Source organism: Felis catus, chromosome A1 (genome assembly GCF_018350175.1).
Source record: "Felis catus isolate Fca126 chromosome A1, F.catus_Fca126_mat1.0, whole genome shotgun sequence".
In the NCBI taxonomy this organism is placed as follows: domain Eukaryota; kingdom Metazoa; phylum Chordata; class Mammalia; order Carnivora; family Felidae; genus Felis; species Felis catus.
This window is the reverse complement of record NC_058368.1, coordinates 108,388,473-108,415,054: the sequence shown is the minus strand read 5'-3', so window position 1 is coordinate 108,415,054 and position 26,582 is coordinate 108,388,473. Positions and strand designations below refer to the sequence as shown.

Here is a 26,582-nt window from a genome sequence, read left to right as displayed (position 1 = left end):
AAGGACTTCTGTATTTCTTTATTAAGTTTACTTTTTGATATTTTCTATTTTGCATGATTAGTGGAGTTACTTTTTAATTTGGTTACTTTGGAGCAATATTTTAGATAATTTATAATTGGCCATGGTACTTAATTTTCATTGATGTAATATTTTAGATTGCTTTTATAATTTTCTTTAAGTGTGGTTTGCATATTAGGTATGTTAATACTGTGTCTCTTACATAATTAACAAGTATTTTATTCTCTTCCCTCCTCCCCACTTTTTAAAATTATCAGTTTCTCTTTTCAAACGGAAACATTGTTTTTCCTTTATGAGTGCTCGCTTTTTTGATTTGCTGAGAAATCTTTCTCCCAGGTAAAGAATGTAGAAATGTATTTTCTTTGAAAACTAAATCAGTTTAGTTTTTATGAAAGAACTAGCCATGGACTCCCAACACTGTTTTTGAAAAATAAATCACCTCTTTATCTTACTACATTTATTTGTGTATTTAAATGTGGCTATATTTTCTAAGTTCTTTGTATCTTTTGTTTATTACTGCTCCCAAAATATTATAATAATTTATTTTCATAAAAGTACTCTATAGTGGTGGCTTCATTTTTTATTAGGTGTTTTTACTTTAATTCAACATTATACCAAATTCAAAAGTTGAGATTAGGCAAGTATCTTTTGTGATTAGCTTTAGAGACGAGTTGAAGGCAGATACTTTAAAAGAATTTTTACAGAGAATTTTGTTGAGATCACTTATATCTGTAAACAAGAAGAAAGGTGATTTTGTTTTTAAGAAAATCTTATTCACATATGTGATAGGGTTACAATTTCTTGGTTAACATCTAGGATTTTGGGTTTTTTTTTTCCTATATGATATATTTTATCTGTAATCTTTGCTAAAGAAATTGTTTTTTGTTTTTTTTTATAGTTTTGGTAAGCAGTTTGGAGGAAAAAGAGGATGTGATTGTCTTGTATTAGAGCCTTCAGAAATGATTGTGGTAAGAACTCTAAAGAATGCTGAATTGTTTTTTTCTTTGTTTTTTGTTTTATATACTTCAGTTTCAACTTTAAATGTAAGCTTTTAAATAGTGAAGGAGGTTCCATTACTGTGACATTTAAAATATTAAGTAGCATCAGACCTATATACCAAATTTGATATGTTTTTATCTACTTTAAGTTTTTCCTGATCCTTGAGAAAATTTGGAAAATGATACAGTTACATACAACATTTACAAATTTGGTGATTTCTTCTACTAGTTTTACCAGAAATTTTAAATGAAGGCACCCTGATTTTTCGAGTGTTTTCTCTTTTCCTATTCAATTTAGTTAATAATCTTTTAACATCCATCACTCTGTGTGCTGGACTTGAGGGAAAGAGAGACAAAGAGACACAAAATTATAACCAAGTAAGTGGTTTAGATCTTAATATTTTTACTTAGAGTATATTTAAGGAATAACCCTTTTTCCTAAGAAATCTAGGTAGTTGATGTAAAGTTAGAAAATCTAACTTTATTTTGTTTTCTAAGCATTAAAAGAACCAAAAACACAGCTTTGTTTTAACCTGTTCTGAGATGACCTCGATCGACTCATTGTCCTCCTAGCATCTCATGTAGATGATCCTGTCATCTAATTTGATTTTAAACTATTGATAAGTGAGATTGCATTCTTAATGAAGGATTTTATTGTCAGGCATCAAAACTAAACCATTTTACCATTTCATGGTGCTGTTGTCATGCACATCTTCAAATAGTTTCTGTTTTGTCTTCTACAAACTCCATCACCTACATTATCATGCACTGACTGTCCTAAATTTCATATTTTAACTCCTAAAAGACAAAAATTAGGTCTTAATTAGTTTGTGTCTTTGTTAGGATTGCAGAGTGCTGCTTGCATAGTAAGTATTCAGTGAATGTTAAGTCCATTGAAGTTTGCTCAAGGCTTGGACTATGTATTTATGTTTAAGTGTTGGTATATATAGTGTATCTAGTAAGGCCTCAGAACTCTCCCTTTTAAATAAATGTATTGAGGGACATGGCAAGAAAACTAGCTCAAGAAGTACTGGTTTTCTCACTGATTTGTCATTTGCTCTATTTTGTATTTCTTTTACTTTATCAGGAAAGAATTGTGCTTTTTACTGCAGTGTTCTCATGTGCATTTTTTTGTTGTTGTTGTTTGGTTCTATTGTGGTAAAATACTCAAAATTTACTATCTTAACCATTTTTAAGTATTTAGTTCACTATGTTAAGCTAATAACGTAGAAATTAATCACTCATATTATTAAATTAATTTTTCCCTTAAGTCAAAGGGAAAGCTTTTTTCTTCCCATATCTGAAGTTAGCCTTTTCTCTAAGGACACCTGCTTGCTTTTACTGGAGGACAGTATTTAAAGCCATGATGTGGCTGCCAGTTGTTTTCATTGCTCCAAGCACCTCTTTGCTTATAGGGCCTCTCAATAAACAGAGTTAGAAAATATATCTGTGAGTGTATGTATACCCACACACTTACGTGTACATATATCTTTCTTTCTATATGTGTTTGATACCTAGAGTTTATTCTGGCCTTTCCTCTTGGCTTTTTTGTACCTCCTTTTTCTACCAGTGAGAAACTTGATTTCTATTATCATTATATTTATTTACACAGAGTGGTTTAAGGATTGCTTGCTCATAACATTGGAGACAGTGCACAGTGCTGCTAGCTAGAGTGATATGCACAAATACATCTATTTTAAGTGTACAAGTTGTTGAGATTTTACACATGTATAATCTTTATAACTTACCTCTATATCAAAGTATAAAATATTTTAATCATCCATCCTAAAAGCAAGGAAATACTCAGAGAATTATAGGAACCTGGCAAAAGACAGAGGAACCAGATTAAAAGGACTCCTGTTTGCCAAATCTGGGACAATTAGAGAATCTACATAAAAATTCATATTAATTAATCATACCCCTGTATATAACATAAGAATTTATAAGTTCTCCAGATATGGATGAATGAATGAGGGAGATGTTCTCCCTGATAATGTAATGTGAACTAATAAATACAGAAAAAATGATTTTAGAAAATCACTAATGAATGCTAAGACTTGGGGCTAATGTTTGAGAAACCAGAATACTTACATAATCTGAACGTATCTCTCCACAAATCATTTATGAAGGGAAAAATTACCAAATCTCTAATTGGGTAACATGGAGGATACCCCTATAATGAATATCATTGCTACCACCATCAGTCTGGGCACAAGCTGATAACATACTAGTCCTGATATGATGAACTGAGAAGGACAAAATATCACATTTGTGAGCATTTCCTGCCAGAAATGCATGCCTGAATGTAGTCATTAGAAAATACCAGACAAAACAAATTGAAGACATTCTACCAATTGCCTGGCCTATACTCTGAACATTCCAGTGTCAAAAAACACAGAGAAAGACTGAGGGATTATTCTAGATTAAAGACCAAAAAAAGACACATTACTAAACACAATGCCTGATCTTGTATTAAATCTTGGACACAGAGGGGCAATGTGGCTATAAATGCATTTGGCACAATTGATGAAAATTGAATATGGACTTGTGGATTAGATAATACTGAATTTGCTGATTTTGAGAAATATACTTGGGTTGTGTGATACAAAATCTTTGCTCTTAGGAAATATATATTGACATATTTTGGGGTCAATTTATACTAAGATGTTTCAGAAAAAAAATTGTGTGTATATAATATCTTAAAAATTACCAAAAAATCACATCAAATATTTATTTATTGATTGTTGATTGGTTGGTAATTTTTAAATTCCGAAACCTCATTTCATTGATGAGCAGCATAAAAAAAAAAAATGCTTTATAAGTTATAGGAGAAGATAATACAAAATAGTTTTAAGATTTTTATTTCTGATATTTCTGAAGGATTTTATCAAAATGTCCTATGAATCTTGATTTTTTTTTTTTTTGGTTTATCACCATGACAACATCTTTTTTTATAAGTATGCACCATGCCCAACATGGGGCTTGAACTCACGACCCCAAGATCAAGTTGCATGCTCTACTGACTGAGCCAGCCTGGTGCCCCAATATTATATCTTTTGATATATAAAAATGTATTAATTATTTTGTACCAGTATAAATCTTTGGTATTCTGTATTTTTTAGATGAAATTATTTAGCATTCCTTAAAGGTAGAATTGCAAATATGATAGAAGTAAATGTTTCTTATTTTGATAAGTTCTTTCAAATGGTTTGACTGTATATTTGTACAAATTTGAGTAACTCCTCTAGTGATTGGGAATGCCTGGTAATGAACATCTTCCTGATCACCTGTTAAGTTAGTCTTCTTAATCTGACATATTATAAGGAAATCTCCCTCTTGCAGCTTACTTGTTCGTACTTTCATATACCTATTTATGGGCATTTTTTTTTTCTTACTGTTATTCTGTCTTGCCCATTTTCCTACCTGGATTCTTCTTTTTATTTAAAAAAAATTTTTTATTAAGAGCTTTTTATTAAGGAATGAGCCCTTTTGCTTATACAGTGTTGTAAATATATCATTTTCTCACTGAAGTTAAAATGAATTTTACATCAGGTTTTTTTTTTTTAATCTATAAAGGTTTTTTCCTCCTAGAACTTTCTGGTTAGGGTCATGCTTATTATTAGAAAGACCTTCCCCATGAGAACATTATTTAACTTTTAACCTGTATTGCTTTCTAGAATTTGTTAGTTCCTTTTTAAAAAGTTTTAGAACTCACTCCTCTGGGTAGCAGAAGACAATGATAACCAGTTAACAAAGTGTCTCCCAACATTTCCTCCAAATACAATGCAGAACTACAAGAAGAGTGAAAGAATTGTACACATATACCGTGCTCATGGCATAACTTGGAAGCAGAGAATGACAAATTTTAAAAGTAATAGTAAGTAAAAGGAGAAAACCCACCAATTCTCAGCATGTTATCTCTCCCACTCTATGTCTTTTCCCAACCCTCAGCCATCCAAGGCTTTGTGGTGAGCAAAGGCCAACCAAGCAGATTTGCAGAAAACACACAAGATGGAAGCTAACAAGTGGACTAAGGTTAACCTGCACTGCCAGAAGGACTAACTCCACACAAAATGTAAAATTGTGTGTGTGTGTGTGTGTCATAGATCAGAACACGGATTACAGGGAAGTCATTTAAAATGAAATGATTTGCTAAAGTCGTCTTCTAAGTGTGTATCTTCAGGGTTAAGACAAAGGTATTTAAGTGCTAAAGAAGAAAGTAACACATTGGGAAATTTTAGGTTTCTGCAAGACAAAGGGAACACAAAATTACAGTCTTATGATGCCTTTCCCCACCTCCCACCCTGCAAAACAAAAGGAAAAAGTATCCTAAAATACCTGGACCTCAAAGTGTTTGATAATTTCGTATTAAACTAGGAATCTTGTAAAACATTCCAGTATCACAAAAAGATAAAAAGGGAAGGTGAATAAATGCATATAGTTATTACAAAAAAATGAGAAACAGATTCATTACATACCAATTATCCCCATTCTAGGAAAAAAACCATGCAGATGAAAATTGACCATACTTTAGAGATAAACATATTCAGTCAAGCATTCGAGGACACTTTTTAAAAACGTAAAATCAGGAATTCAAAAACCAAGAAAAGAAAATGAGAAGAAAAATAGAATCAAAGAGTATAAAATCAGTAAAGGAATTGAAGATATAGGAAAAAATTATTTTAGAAACAAATTAAGGATGCCTCAGGGAGAATACACTCAAATGAAAGTTTAATAAGGTACATTGAGCATATCAAAATTACAGTGAGATATCATGTTATACCTATCAAAAAAGGCAAGAAATAAAGGTTAGTGAGGATGTAGAGAAAAGGAATCCTCACACACTGTTGGTCGGAATGTAAATTGTTACAGCCAGTGTGAAGAATAGCATGGAGGTTCCTCAGAAATTTTTAAAAAGTAGTACCATATGATCCAGTAACTCCACTGGTCGGTTTTTCCGCAAAGAAAACAAAAACATTAGTTTGAAAAGATACATTCACTCCTGTGTTTATTGCATCACTATTTACAGTACCCAAGAATTGGAAGCAACCTAAGTGTCTATAGGCAAATAGATAAGGAAGATATGGTATATATGCAATGGAATATTACTCAGCCATAAAAAGAATGAGATCTTGACATTTGTGATAACATGGAAGGTCCTAGAGGATATTATGCTTAAGGAAATAAGTCAGACTGAAAAAGACAAATAACATATTTCACCTATGTGGAATGTTAAAAAAAAAAAAAAACAAGAAAAAGCAGAATCAGACCTATTAATATGGAGAACAGACTGATGGTTGCCAGAGGGGAAGCTGGGTGGGAGGTGGATAAAATGGGTGAAGGAGGGGAGTGTGAGATGGAGGCTTCCAGTTATGAAATGAGTAAGTCATGGGAATGAAAGGAATGTAGTCAATGATATTGTAATAATGTGTATGGTGACAGATGGTAGCTCTGAGCATAGCATAATGTATAAACTTGTCAAATGACTGTGTTGTGCACCTGAAACTAACCTTGTGTGTCAACTATACTTAAAAAAAAAAAAAAAGGAAAAACTAAATGAAAATGACAAAAAGAATGAAGTACAAGGTGTCAGAAGTATTAATGTACTTGAAAGCTGCTGAGAGAGCAGATCTTAAACTTTGTCACCCCAGAAACGAAATGGTAGTTATGTGATGGAGGTGTTAGCTAAGGCAATGATGATAAATCATTCCGCATATAAATGTGTTGAGTCAGCACATTGTATACCTTAAATTTACACAATCTTAATTTTTTTTTTATTAAGCTTATATATTTATTTTGAGAGAGAGCGAGCACAAGCAGGGGAGGGGCAGAGAGAAGAAGAGAGAGAATCCCAAGCAGGCTCCACACCATCAGCGAAGAGCCTGATGCGGGGCTTGAACCCACGGACTGTGGGATCATGATCTGAGCCAGGATGAGAGTCGGATGCTTAACCAGCTATGCCACCCAGGCACCCCTGAATTTAAACAATCTTACATGTGAATTGTATCTCAAAGCTGGAATAGAACAAGTGTCAGAGAAAATAGTGAAAATTCAAGTTAGGCAATGAAGGGATAATGTTCATAATTTTAACACTTCCAAGACAGAGAAATCCATGGAAAGCAACTATATTTAAAACAATACTTAATGAAAATTCTTTAGAAATTAAAAAAGATTCAGATCTATACATGTAAAGGGTCTGCTGGGAACTGGGGAAATGAGCCCATAACTACCATTTCCAGGACATTTCCTGATAAAACTATTTGATTTCAAAGAAAAAATCCTTGAAGCTTACAGTTAAAAACCTCACATAACTTTCAAAGGCAAACAAATTGAACTGATTCAAATATTTAAAATACCACTGGGACAATCAAAACAAGGGACAGTACAGCAGCATTTAAAAAAAAGGAAGTATAGGGGTGCCTGGGTGGCTCAGGCAGTTAGCATCCGACTCCAGCTCAGGTCATGATCTCATAGTTCGTGGGTTTGAGCCCTGCATTGGGCAGGGAGCCTTCAGCCTGCTTCGGATTCTGTCTCTCTCTCTCTCTGTCTCTCTCTCTGTCTCTCTCTCTCTCTCTCTCTCTCTCTCTCTCTCTCTCTCTCTCTCTCTCTCTCTCTCGCCTGGAGCCTGCTTCGGATTCTGTCTCTCTTTCTTTCTCTCTCTCTCGTCTCTCTCATCTCTCTCTCTTGGGCAGGGAGCCTGGAGCCTGCTTCAGATTCTCTCTCTCTGTCTGTCTGTCTGTCTCTCTCACACACATACACACACACACACAACTAAATAGAAGTATTCAGACATTAATAAGAAAAGTAAATAAAATTAAAAAGAAAGTATGAACTAATGATTTTATATCAGCCACACTATCTTTATCAGGGTTAGGGGAAAACAGTTTTCAACATAGAAGAACTTAGGGAACACACCCATGAGCTGTTTTTAAGGAATCTGCTAGAGGATATTTAATCCACCTGAGAAATAACTGGGAAAACCTCAGTAAAAGAAACAAAGATGAATGTTTAAAGTATATAAATGTACTGGTAAGACTAAAACACAGGTAGAGATGTGAGGGAAACACTACAGTTTTATATGTTGTGATAGAATAGAAATAATACAAATGAAGGAAAAGGGAGAGTGAAATAGGAAAAAGAATAAGCTTTATTGATGTTATTGATTGCATAAAAATGGGTGTTAAAATAGCAATAAAAATGCTAAACTAGATAGTTATCACGTGTGGGATTTGATTACTATGTAATCTGGTAGTTTACTTATTTCATATATGTTGGCAGAAGACTTAAGACTTGTGGGTCAGAAACAGAGAACTTTTTTACTTGTAGTTTAGCAAGCAGCATATCATTAGCATATTTCTCTAGATTCCTCTAGCTTCCCAGGTCCCACAGAGGCAATGCTGGGTGGCCTATACTGATGCCACACACATAGTAGGTTTGCATCGCAACTGAGAATCACTGAGCTTGGGGGATGACTGCTTTTATAGTGAGCAGCCTGCTTTTTTTTTTTTTTTCCCCCCAGCAGGAAACATTATCTCATCCTTCAGGATTGCTAACTACAAGCACAGCTCTGAGAAATGGCCCAGTTAATGAGTGGTTAGGACTCTGCATTCTTGGCCAATGCAGCAAAATGTGTGGAAGCACAAGAGGCTCAGGGAAGACTTTGTTTCCCCACAGATAGTAAAAGAACAGTAAGAGAACAGGTGGACCATAATAAGTTGGCAAGGGTGTAGAGAAATTCAAGCACTCATACATCGCTGGTAGAAATAGAAAGTGATGCACTGTCTTTGGGAAACAATTTGACAGTTGATGAAATAGGTAAAGTCTCCGTGGAGTACATCAAAAAAGTATAGAGAAACCAGAGGGAAAATGGGCAGAAGGAATAAATTCACAGGAGATCCAAATATCAGAGGTAACATGCAGATTTTAAAACAGCTGATGGGTATTACAAGGATTTAGTGGAGAGTTTTAGAAGGTTAGAAACTGTAAAATGAAAGAATGAATTCCAACTTCTACAACTAGAAACATCTATAAATGAAAATAACTCAGTAGGTGAGTTTTACAGAAGATAAAACTTGGCTGAGTAGTGGGTTAGGGAACTGAATTATAAGCAGGAAGAAAATGAACAGTTGAAGAAAAAACTTTAAAAATACATGATGGAGTGTAGGAGACAATAGAAAAGGTCTTACATGAGTAATTGGATTCATAGAAGGAAAACATGACAGAAGTAATGGAAGAGAGAATGGCTGAGAATTTTCCAAAACTATCAAAAGAAATCAACTCACAGATTTTAGAACTCTACAATCTCAAGGCAGGATAAATACAAAGAAACTTTGGCATAAGCACATTACAATAAAACCGGAAACCAAGAACAGAGTTATAAAAAGAAAATACATTACTTTTAAACCACCACAACTGGTAAAACACCTACTGACAGCAAAAATTTAAGGTACGTTTGTTAAGGATTGAACAATTTTCCAACAAAAGCTAAGAACATTTTCATCTGTAGACAGGCACTCAGTTTACTAACTGGGAGTTTTTCAGGCAAGAGGGAATCACAGATGGAAGCATAGATAGGTAGAAAGAAATAAGGGCAGTGTAAAGAATTTATATGTGTACTGACTACAGAAACCAGTTTTAAGTGTCTTTTCCACATTAAACACACGACATAAGAAAAGGAGGGATGGAGTGAAGAATACTAAGATGTTTGCATTTTCTAGAAAGTGGTAAATATACTAATAGTGGATTTTAATAAGTCAAGCATATATGTCATCTAAATATACAGCTTACAATTAATAGGAGGAGAATTGGAGGGCACCTGGGTGGCCACTTGCTTATGCATCCAGCTGTTGATCTCAGCTTGGGTCTTGATCTCAGGGTTGTGAGTTCAGGCCCCACATTGGGCTCTGTGTTAGGCATGAAACCTACTTAAAAAAAAAAAAAAAGAAATGGAATAATAAATGAAAATAAAACACAGGAGAGAAGAAACAACATAATAGGATCAAAGAACATAAGATGTTAGATTTCCCTTCAAGTATATCAGAAATTACAATAAATGTAAATGAAATAAGTATTCCAGTAAAAAAGCAATTATCAGATTAATTTTTTTAAGTTTATTTAGAGAGAGAGAGAGAGAGAGAGAGAGCGTGCGTGCACGTGAGTGGGGGCAGGACGGAGAGTGGGAGATAGAGAATCCCAAGTAGGCTCCATGCTGTGATTGCAGAGCCCAAGGCAGGGCTCAAACTCAGGAACTGTGAGTTCATGACCTGAGCCAGAATGAAGAGTTAGACCCTTAACTAACTAAGCCACCCAGGTGCCCCAGATTAAAAATTTTAAAACAATTATATGCCACTTGAAAAAAATAGCAGTGTAAATATAAAGTTTGAGAAGAAACAGAACTTCTCAGTCTTCTGGCTGAGAATTAGTGGAGGAGGAAAAAAAAAGAGCAAGGGTTAAACAATTATATGGAAGAAGTTGTGTCTTAAAAGCATTAACCGAAAGAGCTGGTGTGTCTCCAATCCTCGAAGTGTACTTTAAGGCAAGAAGCATTATTTAATGCAAAAACAGTATTTCCTAATGATAAACATGTATCAAGGTTAAACACTCCTAGATTTTTACATCCCTAATTTACACAGCTATAAGATATATAAAAAGTGGTCATCAGTAAAAAGAAAACTTGACAAATCCACAAGGATAGTGAGAGATTTAAACATCCCTCTAAAAGTGATAAAGCAAGCATGAGGAATCAGTAAGGATTTTGAGGATTTGAACTTCTGCCCAATAGTTCTATAGAGAACATTACACACATTAATAACAGAATGCATCTACTTTTCAAGTGCACATGGATTATTTTTAAATGTGGCTATCCTCTGGAACATAAATCTCAGGAAAGAATTTAATTTTTAGTTTGTTTTTTGACCACCATGGAATTAATCTAAAAACCAATTACAAAAACAACTAGAACAAAATGCAACTTGTGAAATTCAGGAGTATACTTTATTTTATTATTTTTTTAACGTTTATTTATTTTTGAGAGACAGAGTGTGAGGAGGGGAGGCAGAGAGACAGAGAGAGACAGAATCCAAAGCAGGCTCCAGGCTCTGAGCTGTCAGCCCAGAACCCAACTTGGGGCTCGAACCCATGGACCGCAATATCATGACCTGAGCTGAAGTCTGATGCCTAACTGAGCTACCCAGGCACCCCCAGGAATATACTTTAAATCACTTGTCAGAGAGTCACTATGAAAATGAGAAAATATTTGGAGCTGAATGAAGATGATATATCAAAATGTATGAAATTCGTCTTGCATCTTAGCTGAGAAATTTAAGCCTTAATGCTGTAAGGAAGGGCTGAGACTCAATGAAGCATCCACATCAAGAAATTAGAGAGCAGCAAACTATACCTACAGAAATTAGAAGCCAAGAAACAAGATAAATTAAAAAATCAGTGACATGTAAATCAGACTTAAAGAGAATCAATACAAGTAAAAGTTGTTTCTCAGAACAGAGTAATAAATTTGATAAACCTTTGTCAAAAGTAGTCAAGAACAAAACATGTTGCATAGCTTAATATCAGGCACCTGGGTGGCTCAATCGGTTGAGCATCCAACTCTTTTTTTTTTTTTTTTAACGTTTATTTATTTTTGAGACAGAGAGAGACAGAGCATGAACGGGGGAGGGCCAGAGAGAGGGAGACACAGAATCTGAAACAGGCTCCGGGCTCCGAGCTGTCAGCACAGAGCCCGACGCGGGGCTTGAACTCACGGGCTGCGAGATCATGACCTGAGCCGAAGTCGGCCGCTTCACCGACTGAGCCACCCAGGCGCCCCTGAGCATCCAACTCTTGATTTCATTTCAGGTCACATTTCCAGGGTCATGGGATTCTCTTTGTCTCTCTCCCTCTCCCTCCCTCCTCCCCCCCTCCCTCCTTCTGCTCCTGTTTCCCGTGCTCATGCACTCACATTGTAAGATAGAAATAAAAAGTATTGTTTAAAACTTAAATTTTAAATTTTAGATCATCAAATTCCTTGAAAAATACAGCTTACCAAAACAAGCTCATGCATGCATACACACAGAAAAGCTTCATGATCCATTATAGGAAGAAAGTGAATCTGTAATTAACAGACCTTTTCATTTGGAAATATCCACCCACATTGTTTCACTGGTGAAGTTTCTCCAACATTGAAATAAGAAAGAATACAAAAAGTCTTGAAAGAGAAAGGCTAATTGCCTTTTTTTAATGCATCCAGTTTAATTTTATTTTTATTGACATATAAGTAGTGTGTGAGAGCCCAGTTTGATTGTGATAGCAAAACCTGACAAGTACATCATATCACAGAAAGGCACTATCACAGGTTAGTGGGGTTTTTTTTGTTTTTTAATGTTTATTTTGAGAGAGAGCTAGTGAGCAAGCAAGCGAGCCTATGAGCAGGGGAGGGGGAGAGAGAATCCCAAGCAGGCTCTGTGCTATCAGCTCAGAGCTCAACACAGGACTTGGACTCACAAACCCTGAGATCATGACCTCATCCAAAATCAAGAGTTGGACATTTAACCAACTGAGCCATCCAGGCACCTCAGCTTGTTTGTTTATTTTAATGAAAAATCTAAAATTTCTAAACTATTAGAGAATCAAATCCCAGTGGTACATAGGATAAACTATCACGATTATGTTGAATTTATTTCCAGAGTTGCAAGCTTGATTGAATTAGCAGGTGGTACTTTGTTTTATTGCAGTTTGCTTTATTGTGCTTCTCAAATACAGTGTTTTTACAAATTAAAAGTTTGTGGAACCCTTGGTGAGCTATTCTTTTGATGCCATTTTAAAACAGCATTTGCTCACCTCTGTGTCTTTTTATCCCTGCTTGGTAATTTTTTGCAGTATTTCAGACTTTTTCATTATTATATTTGTTACAGTGATCTATGATCAGTGGTTACAGCTCACTGAAAGCTTAGAGGATGGTTATCATTTTTTATCAAAGTATTTTTTAATTAAGGAATGTACTTTGTTTTTCAGACATAATGCTGTTGCACACTTACTAAACAACAGTGTTTTATAAACAGAAGTTATGCATTGGGAAGTGAATTTTTTTATTTGACTTTATTGCAATATTTGCTTTATTAAAGTAGCCTGGTACCAAACCTGCAATATCTCTGAGGTATGTGTATATTTGAAAATTAGAGTAATGTAATTAAAGAGTCATATGATCATCTGTCTAGATACAGAATAAGCATTTGGTAGTACTCAAAACCCATTTATGATTTTTGAAACTTTTAGCAAATTAGGAAAAGAAGGAAACTTTCATAACCTTATTAAAGGTATTTGTGTTAATACAGTAAATATTGAAAATTTTATCCTGGAATTTGGGAATATATGGAAAGCTCAGCATTACTAAAATCCCTGGCTAAGAAGTGCTTAGGTGAATTTAGGGAAGGGAAGGAGGATAGATTGGGAAAGAAAATATAGAACTGTCCTTAACAGATGAAATGATTTGTATGTAGGAAATAAAAAAATATATACACATAAGCTTTTAGAATTAATAAGTGATTTTAGCACAGTCACAGGATGCTTATTCATATACAGAAATTAATTGTATTTATATTTATGAGAAACAGGTATTTAGAAAAATGTAATTTAGTGAACATACCAGTTGTAAACATCAAGAAGTCCTTATACATTAGAATAGATCTAAAAAAAGTTGTAGGAAACATGTATATAAACCATAAATAATTTTGAAATCTTTATATACATATACATTAGAATAGATCTAAAAAAAGTTGTAGGAAACATATATATAAATCATAAATAATTTTGAAATCTTTAGATCTAAATCAAGAGAGTGAGAATTTTTGAGAAAGGAATATTGCCTAAATTCCTGTAAAATTGAGTTCAATCCCCATCAGAATCCCAGCAGATTTTTTTAGGGAGATGAAGCAGTTGACCTGTTTTATACACACATACACATACATATCACATAAGAGAAGAATACATTGACTTAAAAATACTTTGCTCTAGGGTCGCCTAGGTGGCTCAGTCAGTTAAGCATCTGACTTCAATCGGGTTCATGATCTCATGGTTCATGGGTTCGAGCCCCGTGTTGGGCTCTGTGCTGGCGGCTGGGAGCCTGTAGCCTGCTTCTGATTCTGTGTCTGCCTCTCACTCAGTCCCTCCCCAGCTTGTGCTGCTCTCTCTCTGTCTCTCTCAAAAACAAATAAAAACTTCAAAAAAATTTAAAAATACTTTGCTATAAATTAAGAAATTTGAAAAAAATGAGATAACCATGTTCTTAAATAGTGAGTTCCTATCATAAAATTATTAATTTTCCTTTGGATACCTTGCAAATTTGATGAGATCCCGCTGAAAAATACATCAGGTATGGTGGTGATTTTGTCAAAAATACATGTGGAAGGATAAAAAAGAAGAGCTAGAAGAAACCTGAGAAAGAAGACTGACCTCATTAGTTCAGCCATACAAAGATTTTTATATACTTAAAATAATTCATAAAGGAGGGAAAAAATGTAATCTTTAATCAAAAACAAAACAGGTGAATTTCATATATGTAAAATTGTTGGTATAATTCTACCAAGATTTATTGTTTCTAGTGGCTTTAAAAGGCAGTATTTTGTCTGTGTGGTTTTTTTTTTGTTTTTTTTTTTGTTTTGTTTTGTTTTTTTTTGGAGAAAGCAGCACAGGAGTGCAAGCCGGGGAGAGTCAGTGAAAGAGGGAGAGAGAGAATCTCAAGTAGGCTCCACACCCAGCACAGAATCCAACACAGAGCTCACTCTCGCCACTGCTAGATCATGACCTGAGCCAAAATCAGGAGTCATTGCTTAAATGACTGAGCCACCCAGGTGCCCCTTGTCTGCATTTCTAATGGGATAAGTCATAAGGACAGAAAGGGCCAGTAGTCTTATTTTCAGTAGTAATGGCAATGTTAAAAATTTTGTGTGTGTGTATAGATACATACATTATTAGACATACATAAACATGTATTACATTTATGTGATAGCATGTAATTACTATTATTACGTATATGCATAAATCATTAGGAAACAAGACTATGTAGTACCAGGATGTTGGTGGTAATATTGATATTGTTAAAGCTGTTATATATGGATAGGTAACATGTATATGTATATTATGAAAGGAAATTCTGCACCTTAAGATACATTTATTTGGGGTGCCTGGGTGGCTCAGTCGGTTAAGTGTCCAACTTCAGGTCTCGTCATGATCTCGTGGTTTGTGAATTCAAGCTCTGCTTCCGGTTCTGCTGACAGCTCAGAGTCTGGAGCCTGCTTCAGATTCTGTGTCTCCCTCTCTTTCTGCCCCTCCCCTGCTCTCACTCTGACTCTCAAAAATAAATAAACATTAAAAAAAAATTTTTTTTAAGATATATTTGGACATAATTGAAACTTGTAGCTTATTGTTAATATAGTGTAGTTACTAATATACATATAAATAAACGTCATTAGTAATCAGTTTTTTTCCAGTGTGAAAGAGTTGTACAAAATCATAGATACTAAGAAGAAGTCTAAAGTTTGACTATGAAGTGTCAGCATCAAAACTGTGTTTGCATTCATGAGTATTGTTGTGCCATGAATGCAATTTGGTGAGGAGAATCCTTTTTTTTCTCAGCAGTCAATATAGTCCCATTTTTTTTTATAGTCACTTTTTTTTTTTTTTTTTTGAGAAGTCAGTTACTAATCTAGTTGACCTTCCTTTATAGAGGATCATCATTTTCCTTCTGGCTGTGTTAAAAGTCTTTTTATCATTGCTGTATGAATTTGTATTTGTATTTTTCAGTTATCCTGCTTGGGATTTGTTAGACCTCTTTGGGTTTTGTTTTTGTTTTAATCAAAGTTTCATTTTTTTTTTGGATATGATCTTGTTCTTCTGTCATCTCCTTCTTGAACTTTAAGTATAGGTTAAATTTTTTCAGCCTATCTATCTTCTGTGATTTCCATTTTTTTTTTTTTTAATCTCATCCTGACTTTATACTGCATCCTGTATGATTTCTTTTGGCCTTATCTTCCCAGTTTCCTAATACTTTTTTTAGTTACATTTCAGTACACTGTTTACTTTCCTCATCTTTCTTTTTTTGCTCTCTCTCTTTTTTTTTTTTTCTGTATTTCAGTTTGGGTAATTTTTTTTGTCTTTTAAGTTCACTACTTCTTAATTCAGTTGCATAACATCTTTTTCCTCTTTAGTACCATGTTTTTTGTTTCTCACATTGTAATTTTACTCTATGATTTTATTTCTGCTGAAATTTTTTATCTGTTCATATTGTCTACCTTTCTACCTTTATTATATCATTCATAGTTGCTTTAAATTCTCTGATAGTTTCCGTATCTGGGTCATGTCTGATTTTCATGGATTGCTCTATTGTTTGCTTTGTCTTGTAGCAGTGTATTAGATTTTTGTTTGTTTTTGCTGTTTGTTTCTTTACCCTTTTTATTTTTATATGACTCATTATTTTGGATTTAATGATACACATTGTGTGTAAGGTAATAGAGACTTAGGATAGATAGTGTTTAAGCCTGCCACACCTCTTCTTCTGCTAGAGTTGAGCTAAGTTTGGATTTTTTTATTATTACAGTTACCTTTAATTCACTAATGCTTTCAAATTCCTCTAGTTTCACTTTGTGGTTAGCATTGGGATTGGTTTCTTGGAAGATTTTTCTAAGTGTTCTTGTTCCACCCCCCAGGTTTAGGCCTTTCTTCTGCTCTTATGTTTCATACAGGCTCTCCATTTTGTGATCCTTTTCATAAATGAACACTGCTTTTGCTTATTCCTCATTGTTTGCTAGCCTGGCACTGGGGAGGAAGGGCACTTGAGAGAAATTTTTTTTTCTTTGTTCATGTCAAGCCTTATCTTCTTAGTTGTTATTTATAATCTCTGGCTCATTTCCAAATTTCTTTCTGTTTGAAGGTTTTTTTTATTATAACTTTATATTTTCTGATACTTAAAATACATGGGAGTCTTTGCAAGTATGAGTCTGTCGTCCTTTTTCTGGCCGTTATTGTTCATCATGTCTATTATTTGTTCTCGTGTTGGGGTTTTGTTGTAGTTGGGGTTTTTTTTCCCTTGTTTTTTGAGGCAGAAAGTATGTTTGTCCATGAGGTCATATGTCTTGAATTTTAGGTGTGCAAAGTTTTTGAGGTTTAGGTTAAAGTTGCATTCTTGCAAAGAGGTTTTAGATTTGTTTTTACCCATTGCATATGTACATTACCAGTCCTGAATGCCTTTAAATTTACTTACATGGTTAAGGTATTAACAGATTTAAAGTACAGACCTGCATGAGGGATGACTTACGTTTTAGATTCTTAGGGAAAATGTTTTTTGTTTGTTTGGTTGCTTTCCACCTGCACCCCGCTCCCCCCTTCTCTCAGTGCCAAGCAAGTTTTCTTACTGTCTTCCTCTGCAGAGTGGGCCCTTTCCTCCAGACCCCTAACAGTGAGGGTTCAAGTAAGTGGGTTGAGCTTCACAAGTAAGTCTCCTGTTGGATTTCCCATTTTTGGTGGATTTTCTATTTCTTGACTTTCTCACTTCCTACAGCCATCAAAGTGGAGGGTCTAGTCTCTAGAGTTGAGAAATCTGGTAGCCTGTCTCCTGGTATTTGCTTTCACTTTTTTGTTGGCCTTTAGATTTCTTACCTTTGTGCCATGAGGTATGCATTTGCTTGCTTTTATTTTTTTATTTTTATTTTTTTTTAATCTCACACTTCAGTTGTATTTGGAGGGAGATTTGTTAAGGGTACTTAATCCTTCATATATTGTGTGGCTTTTCATTTGGTACTTGAAATTTTGAGGCTTAGAAACTCCTTTCCTAGATTTAATTTACTATTTATATTTTGAAAAGCCTTTATTGTGTATCTCTGCTATTGCTCAATAATTGGTAGATATTGGAAGATTTAAGGGTTATATGATATTGAAATTTCACCTAAAGTGGGTGATCTAATTCATCCCTTGAGATAAGGCAGTGTGAAGGAGATGAACTTTTTAGTAGTCACACATGGGTTTTGAGTCCTTAACCACCTGTATGAATTACTTAAGTTTCACGAGACTCTGTACCATGTATCAAAACAGAAAGAGTAGCTGTGTAATAGGGCCATGTGAACTTTAAATGATATAACTTAAAGTTTCTGGTACATAGTATTGTGTAGTGATTCTGTGGTAGTTCTCCCATCATTTTTTAGAAGAGCAAATTGAATCTCAAGGAGGTAGCATATATTGCTACCTATTCAAAATTCTTTAGTTGTTGAGGTGGTTATTATTCTTCTCTGTCTCTGGATTTTACTGTTCAGAATAGTAACTTATTCTGCCTACCCTCATATTTCTTGAGTACGTATTTCCAAGGATCTAACATGTCTGATGAGAAAGAATCTAACGTATTGCCCAGTTTGGCAAACTTTTTGAATGCTAAGTAAACAAAGATAAATATATAATACATTTCCTGTCTTAGGAAACTTGTTAGATGAGCTTATCTAGTAATAATTATGGTTAATCTGCTTAGTGCTGTAGAAAGGGTAGCAGCTTTCTGGGGCAGAGGAAGGGCTGTTTAAACCGGGTCACGAAGTATGTGGAGGATGCCAAGATGTTAGCAAAGGAGTAATGGGCTTTGTGGCAGTAGGAACAGCAGCATATGCAAAGGCCTGAAGGCGCTGGAGAGCATGTCCTTTTTTTTTTTTTTTATAAAAATAATTTGTTTTTAATGTTTGTTTATTTTTTTTTTCAACATTTATTTATTTTTGGGACAGAGAGAGACAGAGCATGAACGGGGGAGGGGCAGAGAGAGAGGGAGACACAGAATCGGAAACAGGCTCCAGGCTCTGAGCCATCAGCCCAGAGCCTGACGCGGGGCTCGAACTCCCGGACCGCGAGATCATGACCTGGCTGAAGTCGGACGCTTAACCGACTGCGCCACCCAGGCGCCCCAATGTTTGTTTATTTTTGAGAGAGACACACAGAGTGCAAGTGGAGGAGGGGGAGAAGGAGGGGGGAGGCACAGAATCTGAAGCAGGCTCCAGGCTCTGAGCCTGACGTGGGGCTCAAACTCACGAAAGGTGAGATCATGATCTGAGCTAAAGTCAGGTACTCAACCTACTGAGCCACCCAGGTGCCCTAAGAGCATGCCCTTTTAATGAGAAATCTAGGTTGTGTACACAGAATAAACTAATTATGATCTGGAGGAGAGGAATGTTTTTTCTGGTTATGGAAGAGATGGTAATTGAAATGTGTCTTAAATGATTGGTAGTATTTCAGCAAGTGAAGATAGAATGAGGAGGGTAGCACAAATTAAGGAAGTTGAATATAAGTTACTAATAGGGACCAGTGAATAGTCACATTGACTTGGCCACTACTTTTGAACTGAAGCAGACAGACATCAACTCTTTCTGAGAAATCATCAGGAAATTTTGCATATCTCATTAGAGCTTTTATGTGAGAGGGATTTTTGTGTGTGTGGAGAGAAGAATAAAGAAGCAGTTTTCCCAGGCCTACTTGTGTAAGATAAAGTAATAAAAATATTTTGGAGATGGAGTATATGTGGCTTTTGAATATCAGTTTTAATAGTTTAAAATTTATTTAGTAACTATTAGAGGTCCATTGAACAGGAGACATGATGATTTATCTGGGGGATTTATTGGGCCATATAGGATGGAATTGGAGAGGAACAGGACTAAAGCATCAGGATCAACTGTTATATATTGTAGTTCAGGACTGAAGTAAGACTTGAAAAATGAATGGTGGTAATGGCATTGAAAGAAAGGGCAGTGTGAGAGGAATTTCTTAAAACAAAAATTGAGAAGTTCTGAGAAATGATTGAAGATAAGATTCGGAAGACAAGCAGGGAAATTAGGATTTTTCATGAAATTTTCACACTTGGGTAACTAGAAATTTTTGATAATAGCAAAGGATAGAACATTTGAAGGAAAACTTGTGGGGGAAACTGAAATTATTATGTATGTGATGTGAAGTTAATTACATGATTTACTTTAGAACATCATTATGCCTTTTTAAAAATAATTTCAAGAAGTATGGTTTAGTCTGACTGGACAGGCAATGTGGTCTTGTATCAGTACCATAAGTGTTGGAGACAGACCTATATTCCAACTCACCTTTAAATTTTTTTTTATTTGTTTTTGAGAGAGAGCGAGCGTGAGTGGGGGAGGAGCAGAGAGAGAGAGGGAGACACAGAATCTGCAGCAGGCTCCAAGTTCTGAACTGTTAGCACATAGCCCGATGCAGGGCTCGAACTCACGAACCACAAGATCATAACCTGAGCCAAAGTCAGACACTTAACTGACTTAGCCACCCAGGCACCCCACCAACTCACCTTTAATAATGAGTATTTCAATGTGAGAGTGGAAAGTTATCAGTCTCTTTGGATTTTACTTTGTTCATCTGTAAACTAGAGATAGTAATACTTGCTTACAGGACTGCTGTGTGAACTCAGTAGTATGTTTATGCATGCTGGCCCATTTTAAGGCCTCAGTAATTATTAGTTTTCACTTCTTTCTTAAAAGATGCCAGACTTGGGGTGCCTGGCTGGCTCAGACGGTGGAGTGTGCAGCTCTTGACCTTGAGGTTGTGAGTTTGAGCACCACATTGGAGGTAGAGATTACTTAAAAATAAAATCTTAAAAAAAGATGCCAGCCTTACTCTTGGCTGTTGTCATATATTAAGATGGACACCAAAGAAGAATTCATAACATTTTTGTTTTTCCGTTTAGTATTTCACTGAAATCATAACCATGATTGTTCCCTAAATAAATGTATAATCAGGCAGCTTATAATTGGATTAACTCAGAGGTAGTAATTATTGAATGTGTAGGTGTAGTTAACAGCTGTCATTTCTGGTAAGTGACTTTACTTAGAGGTTATATGTTTATGTGAGTGAGACTATTTCCTGGAAGGAAACTGTGGTCTACAGATCTTTATTATAATGTCATCTTTAATCTTTAACTCATGAACATTGTCCTATACAGACTATTTTCTTGAGGCAGTTTCTTGCAAGAAGTAAATGAATCCTCCTTATGAGCCTGTTAAGACTCCATAGACTGTCAGTAATATGGAAAAATTGGATATTTAATCAGGAATGTGAACATGTGTTTCAGGTAGAAAATTCCAAAGATAATGAAGATAGTATTCTACAAAGAGAAATTCCTGCCAGACAGTCTCGACGAAGGTTTCGGAAAATTAATTATAAAGGAGAGCGCCAAACCATTACCGATGACGTGGACATTAACAGCTATCTTTCTGTGAGTATATATAGGAATAGTTCATGGATTTTCCTTAATTTTTATATAGTATCTTTAATTTACATATATTTTTGATAATAGCATCACTTTGGGCTTAATGGATAAAATTTTGAGACAAATAAATGTATTTCATTTGTTAAAATACTTCTCACTTGAGTTTGGTAGAAATGCTTGTATGTACCAGTGGAAGTTTTGCTTTACTTTTGGTTTTGTTTAAATAATGTAAAAAAAAAAAAAAAAAAAAAAAAAAAAAAAAAAAAAAAGTTCTTACCATATCTTTTTAGAACTTACTTGTGGATTTTCTTGCCTTTTTATTGCCTGAATGGAATATAGATTAGAGTTCTAGCTGAGAACTCAGGTAATAGACTCGTTGGGAGCTTTTTTCCTGATAAGCTGTAAGACAGGTAAAGAAAGAAAAATATGTCACTTTTTCCCTTGTGATATGAGAGAAATACAAATACTGTGTGTTAGTACAGAAACATGCGCAAGTGTTAGCGATAGGTTTTCACATGCAAATATTGAAAAAAGAGAAGCAGATGAAATAATTAGCTTTTGTCACACCACAAGAAACATAAGCTGTTTCTCCAGAAGTCTTCAGTTTTGTAATTGTAGAGAACTTCATTTTAAACTAAAAAGTGTTTGAATCAAGAATTAAGAATAATATACGAAAGGCTAAATCCAGGTGTATTTTATCAGTTTTCAAAGAAAACAGTCTAAAGATTGATTGCAAAAAATAAAATATAAATATAAAAACAGTCTAGAGATTGATTGCAGCAAAATTCCCGAGAGTATGTTTAATTCATTTGGTTGTCAGAAACAGAAATGCTTCCTTCCATGTTAGGAGTAAGGAGGATTATTTAGGGAGTTTTGTATAGTGGAATAAGTGTTACATTTAAGACAGCTCAAAGGATTTAGCCATGTTTGCCTAACTTCATTGATTCCATACATTCTATTTCCAACAACAAAGAGTTACATGAATTGATCCCCTATTTTTTTCACCACATCCAGAGGTACACAGTGTTCATTTCCTGTTCTTTTTATTTAATCATTTCTTTAAAAAAATAATTTCTTTTTATGTAATAAATTCCCCCATAAAGAATTAATTTAAATGAACATGTTTTGCATTATTATGCAAGTAGTACATGCCTGTTTTAGAAAAATTGAAAGTTGACTAGTCATTACCACCTAGTTATGTAACCGTTGATGATATTTTGTATATTCTTGGATAAAGGTTCTTTCTACCTAAAGATAAATATATAGGCTTTTTAGCCAACTTGTAAAACTTAAACATGTGTTTTGCTTTATAACTTTTTAAAACTTACATGTGTAATCTGAACATCTTTGAATGCTCTTAAAGAAAATTTTTTTACATTACCCTTACTAGTGTCTCTTTATAGTGTCCTAATACTCCATTATATTAATTGTCATAATTTATTTACTCCCCAATATTTGGTCATTCAGAATTTTTAGGTTTTTTTTTTTTTAACGCTAATTGTCTTTGTGGTTACATGTGTCCAGTTATTGGTTTCTTTAGAAAAGTTCTAAGAAGTAGAATTTCTAAATTAAAGTACCTTTAATTGCATTATTTGGTTTTCCTTATATGAGCTAGAGTGCATAGTTTGTATGTGTGTTTGGATTACTTACTCCAGTCTCAGCTCTAGTGTGTTCTTAGATTATTTTAGTGTCATGTCATGAAGCCTAATAGATTCTATATTTCCTCTAGGTAGCTATAGCTTATGCTCATGTCATTTACTTGTAACTCTCATGTGTGCTGAAAGTTGTCGTCTTGGGGTTATGCTGGGTTCCTGAGTGGACCAGAAAGAGCAACAGGCACACTGCTTGGGATTCAGTCCATTTGATGAGTCTAAGTGAAGTGTGGCATTGTTGCATTTAAAGGCTTCTATTGCTAGTTTTAAGTACTCAGCCTACTAAGTACTGTCCGGGATTTGGCAGAGGGAAGAGCTAAGTTGATTCAGGGTAGTTAATAACTATGAGATTAGATTTTTGGTCATGATACTTGCATTTGCTGTTTCTTGAAATAATAGTGTGTGTTTGCTTTTGATTCTAAAAGGGATATATTTCAGGCAACTTGGAAAAGATTATAAGAGCTTTTCATTGACTTTTCATTAAAGTCACCAGTATGTAAAACCTATGCGTCTGTTCAAATACCTATATATTGATAGTTGGTCTAGATAAGGATGCTGCTGTGTAGCAAAAATGTTAATTAGTATTTGTGAAAACATCCAGTAGAAAATTGGTTTTATGGCTACTCTGGGGCCCTTTACTTCTTTTGTTCTTCTGTCAGCGATTCAGAGAGATCAAAAGGAAGCGTTTTTTCTTTTAGACAGTAGCTGAGTTTATCTTTTCATTTGCAAACTATCATCAACCTTTTCTTGCTAAACTGCTGAAGGTCAAAAATTCTTAAAGATGTACGGAATAATTTGTTACTATCCTTTGTCATAAGTATTATTAGTATATAACCTATACATCAAAGTTTTGTGAGTACTAAAGACTTGGCCTGTTTTATTCTGTAACTGAACGCTTAGAAGGATTGAAAAGAATGGTTTATTTTTATGAATTATTTTCATATTTTTGTCATATATTGCTTTATGTAAAGATGAGAACTATAATGGGAAAGGGAAAGGTTGTTTTTCTTAATGTTAAAAGAGCATTCCTGACAGTTATGTTTTTGAAACTTCTTTGGGTATTCCTCTCAGAGTTTTCAACAAATTTAAATGTTTTCAGATGCTCTCTGTGAGAATATTTTAAGGTTTGGATCTTTGAGTAAGGTGTGTTTCATATTTAGAAATAGCAAAAAGGTGATTGGGAGTAATAAGTGAATAAGATGGGTAATTATGCCAACTGGAAATAGTCAAGCAGTTACAGGAGACATCTGTCTTGACTTCTTCCTTACTTTCCGTATGATTGGGGCATTTCATCTAAATCCTTCATGCTTTGGTTGCTTTCGCTCAGAAACTGAGGTTAATATTTGTCTGCCTGTGTTACGGGGTGGTTGCTGAAGTACATGGGAACATGTTTGTACACTCATAGTCTAATCAGTCAGTAATATCTCTAGACACTTCCTTTCAAATGTTTCAAGATGTATACCCTCCTCACCTGTCAGTCTCTCCATGTGATTGCCTTAGTGTTCACTGCCATTCTTTCTAGAACTCTTGTAATAGCATCTCTCATACTACTCCAGCCCACTTACACTGTAAAAGGAATATTTTTTTCATTTTAAGAGATATGGAAAATTTTTTCTAAATTGGAAAGTGTTTCATAGTCTCTTCATTAAAAGATACCTAATTAATTACTGTGTCCATGAGCCATGAGATCACAGCCTGACTTGAAATCAAGAGCCACACGTTGAACTGACTGAGCCACCCTGGTGCCCCTATTTTCAGCTTTACTGAGATATAATTCACATATAACAAACACTATGTAAGTTTAAAGTATACAGCATGATATTTGATATATATATTATATTGCAATATGATGACTGTATATGTGTGGATATGCATGTGTTGAAGGCTTAGAAACCTGTTGGTATAATCATCTTTTACATATACTGTTCCTTTTACTTAGAATGGTCTTTTATTTTTTGTCTTTTTGGCAAAAATCTTAATTGTCCTCAAGACTCAATTCCATATCATTTCATGGGAAGCCTCTGTGATTTTGGGGAAGAGTTAGGTACACATCTCTGTATCCCATGTATATATTTGTGATCTTTCATGAGACTGTATTGTAATCATTTGTTCAGTTGTCCACCTGTCACATCAGATACTTGCCTTGAAAATGTGAACAGAACCATCATCATTGTGTCCTCTGAACTTACTATCTTTCAAAATGAGATTGCCTTTTTTTCCCCCATCAGCTTCTTTAGATTCCTGTGTAACTTTGGGCACATTTTGTAACTTTCCTGCATCTGTTTTCATAAATAATCTATAAATTTATGAAAGGATTAAATGAGAGAATTTATGTAAAAGTTTCTGCCTAGTGTTTGGTGCTCTGAAAAACTTTCATTATGTCAGCAACTTCTGTTCCTCTTGTTATTGTAAATACTCAGTCTTTGTTTTTGTTGCTTACAAAATGATTTTCCTATTTATTATGTAGCTGAGTATGAAATACATCCAAGATATTTAAGCATGTTGGGGAGCCTGGGTGGCTCAGTCAGTTAAGCATTCGGCTCTCAGTTTCAGCTCAGGTCTCCATCTCACAATTCATGAGGTTGAGCCCTGCATCCAGCTCTGGTGCTGACAGTGTGAAGCTTGCTTAGGATTCTCTCTCTCTCCCTATCTCTGTCTCTCACCTACTCGCTCACTCTCAAAATAAATAAATAAACTTAAAAAAAAGTTATTGAAAAGATATTTAAATATGTTAATATAATCAAAAACAAGCTAAAGAATTAGAGCAAAGGGAAAGGAAAAAGAAAATCAAGCTGGCTTGAGGTTAGGACAACCAATAGTCAGCCAACTGCCGCTGTCCTCACCGCACCCAAATTATTTTTGTAGTGTGTATTCATAGTAGCTCACTTCAAACAAGGTAATTTCTTTGTCCAACCTTAAGGGGTAAAGTGGTTACTCAATGTATATGAAAGTCACTGAAAGTGTGCTTTTCTGTATACAGTAAGTAGCTAGAGTCCAATTAAATGACAACAGGAGATGTCTGCCAAAAACTGATCACTGGTTTTGGGATTACTGATTTGAAGGGCTTCTTTGTGATAGTAGTTAGCAAAGCCAGTAGTTTAGTTCAAGTGTCTTAAAATGTAAATTGCAAAACAGTCCTCGGACATGGGAAGAAAATAGTTTTTATTTATATGTAGTATTATCCTTTTAAATTTCTGGCAAGTTTTGTGTCTATTTCATAATGAACACAAAATATTTTCGAGGGGTGCCTGGGTGGCTCAGATGGTTAAGCATCTGACTCTTGGTTTTGATTGCATCATGATCTTGTGGTTTGTGGGATCATGCCCCTCGTGGGGCTCTGTGCTGACAGCGTGGAGTGTGCTTGGGATTCTCTCTCTCCCTGTCTCTGTACCTCTTCCCTGCTTGCATGTGCTGTTTCTCTCAAAATGAATAAACTTTAAAAAAAATAAAAAGTTTGAGATTAGTTGGTTTTTAAATGTCTTCCTCACTTGGCACTAGTTTATTTTTTTAGCTTTCTAGCATCATTATTTTGTTGGAGGTCCTTTCCTTTGGTCCTGTTTTTCTCTCTCCCTGTTCTTAGAGCATTCTTTACCTAAGGTAATTCTGTCCTTTGATGAAGCAGTTTGAATTTTAACATTTCCTCCTTTTGTCCAGAATGGTATCCTACTG

General features: G+C 34.8%; 1 protein-coding gene across 12 annotated transcripts in view; it reads left to right on the top strand.

Moving 5' to 3' along the window:
* RAPGEF6 (Rap guanine nucleotide exchange factor 6) overlaps nt 1-26,582 on the top strand; it is a 191,063-nt gene that overhangs the window by 46,973 nt on the left and 117,508 nt on the right. For 11 of the 12 annotated variants that reach the window (XM_011281969.4, XM_003980740.6, XM_045058670.1 and 8 more), the window contains 2 exons: nt 917-986; nt 21,124-21,267. In XM_011281969.4, coding sequence (XP_011280271.2) covers nt 917-986; nt 21,124-21,267 — 214 coding nt within the window. Of the gene's footprint in view, nt 1-181; nt 355-916; nt 987-21,123; nt 21,268-26,582 lie in introns of those variants that run through there. The other variant, XM_045058674.1, reaches the window with a different exon arrangement.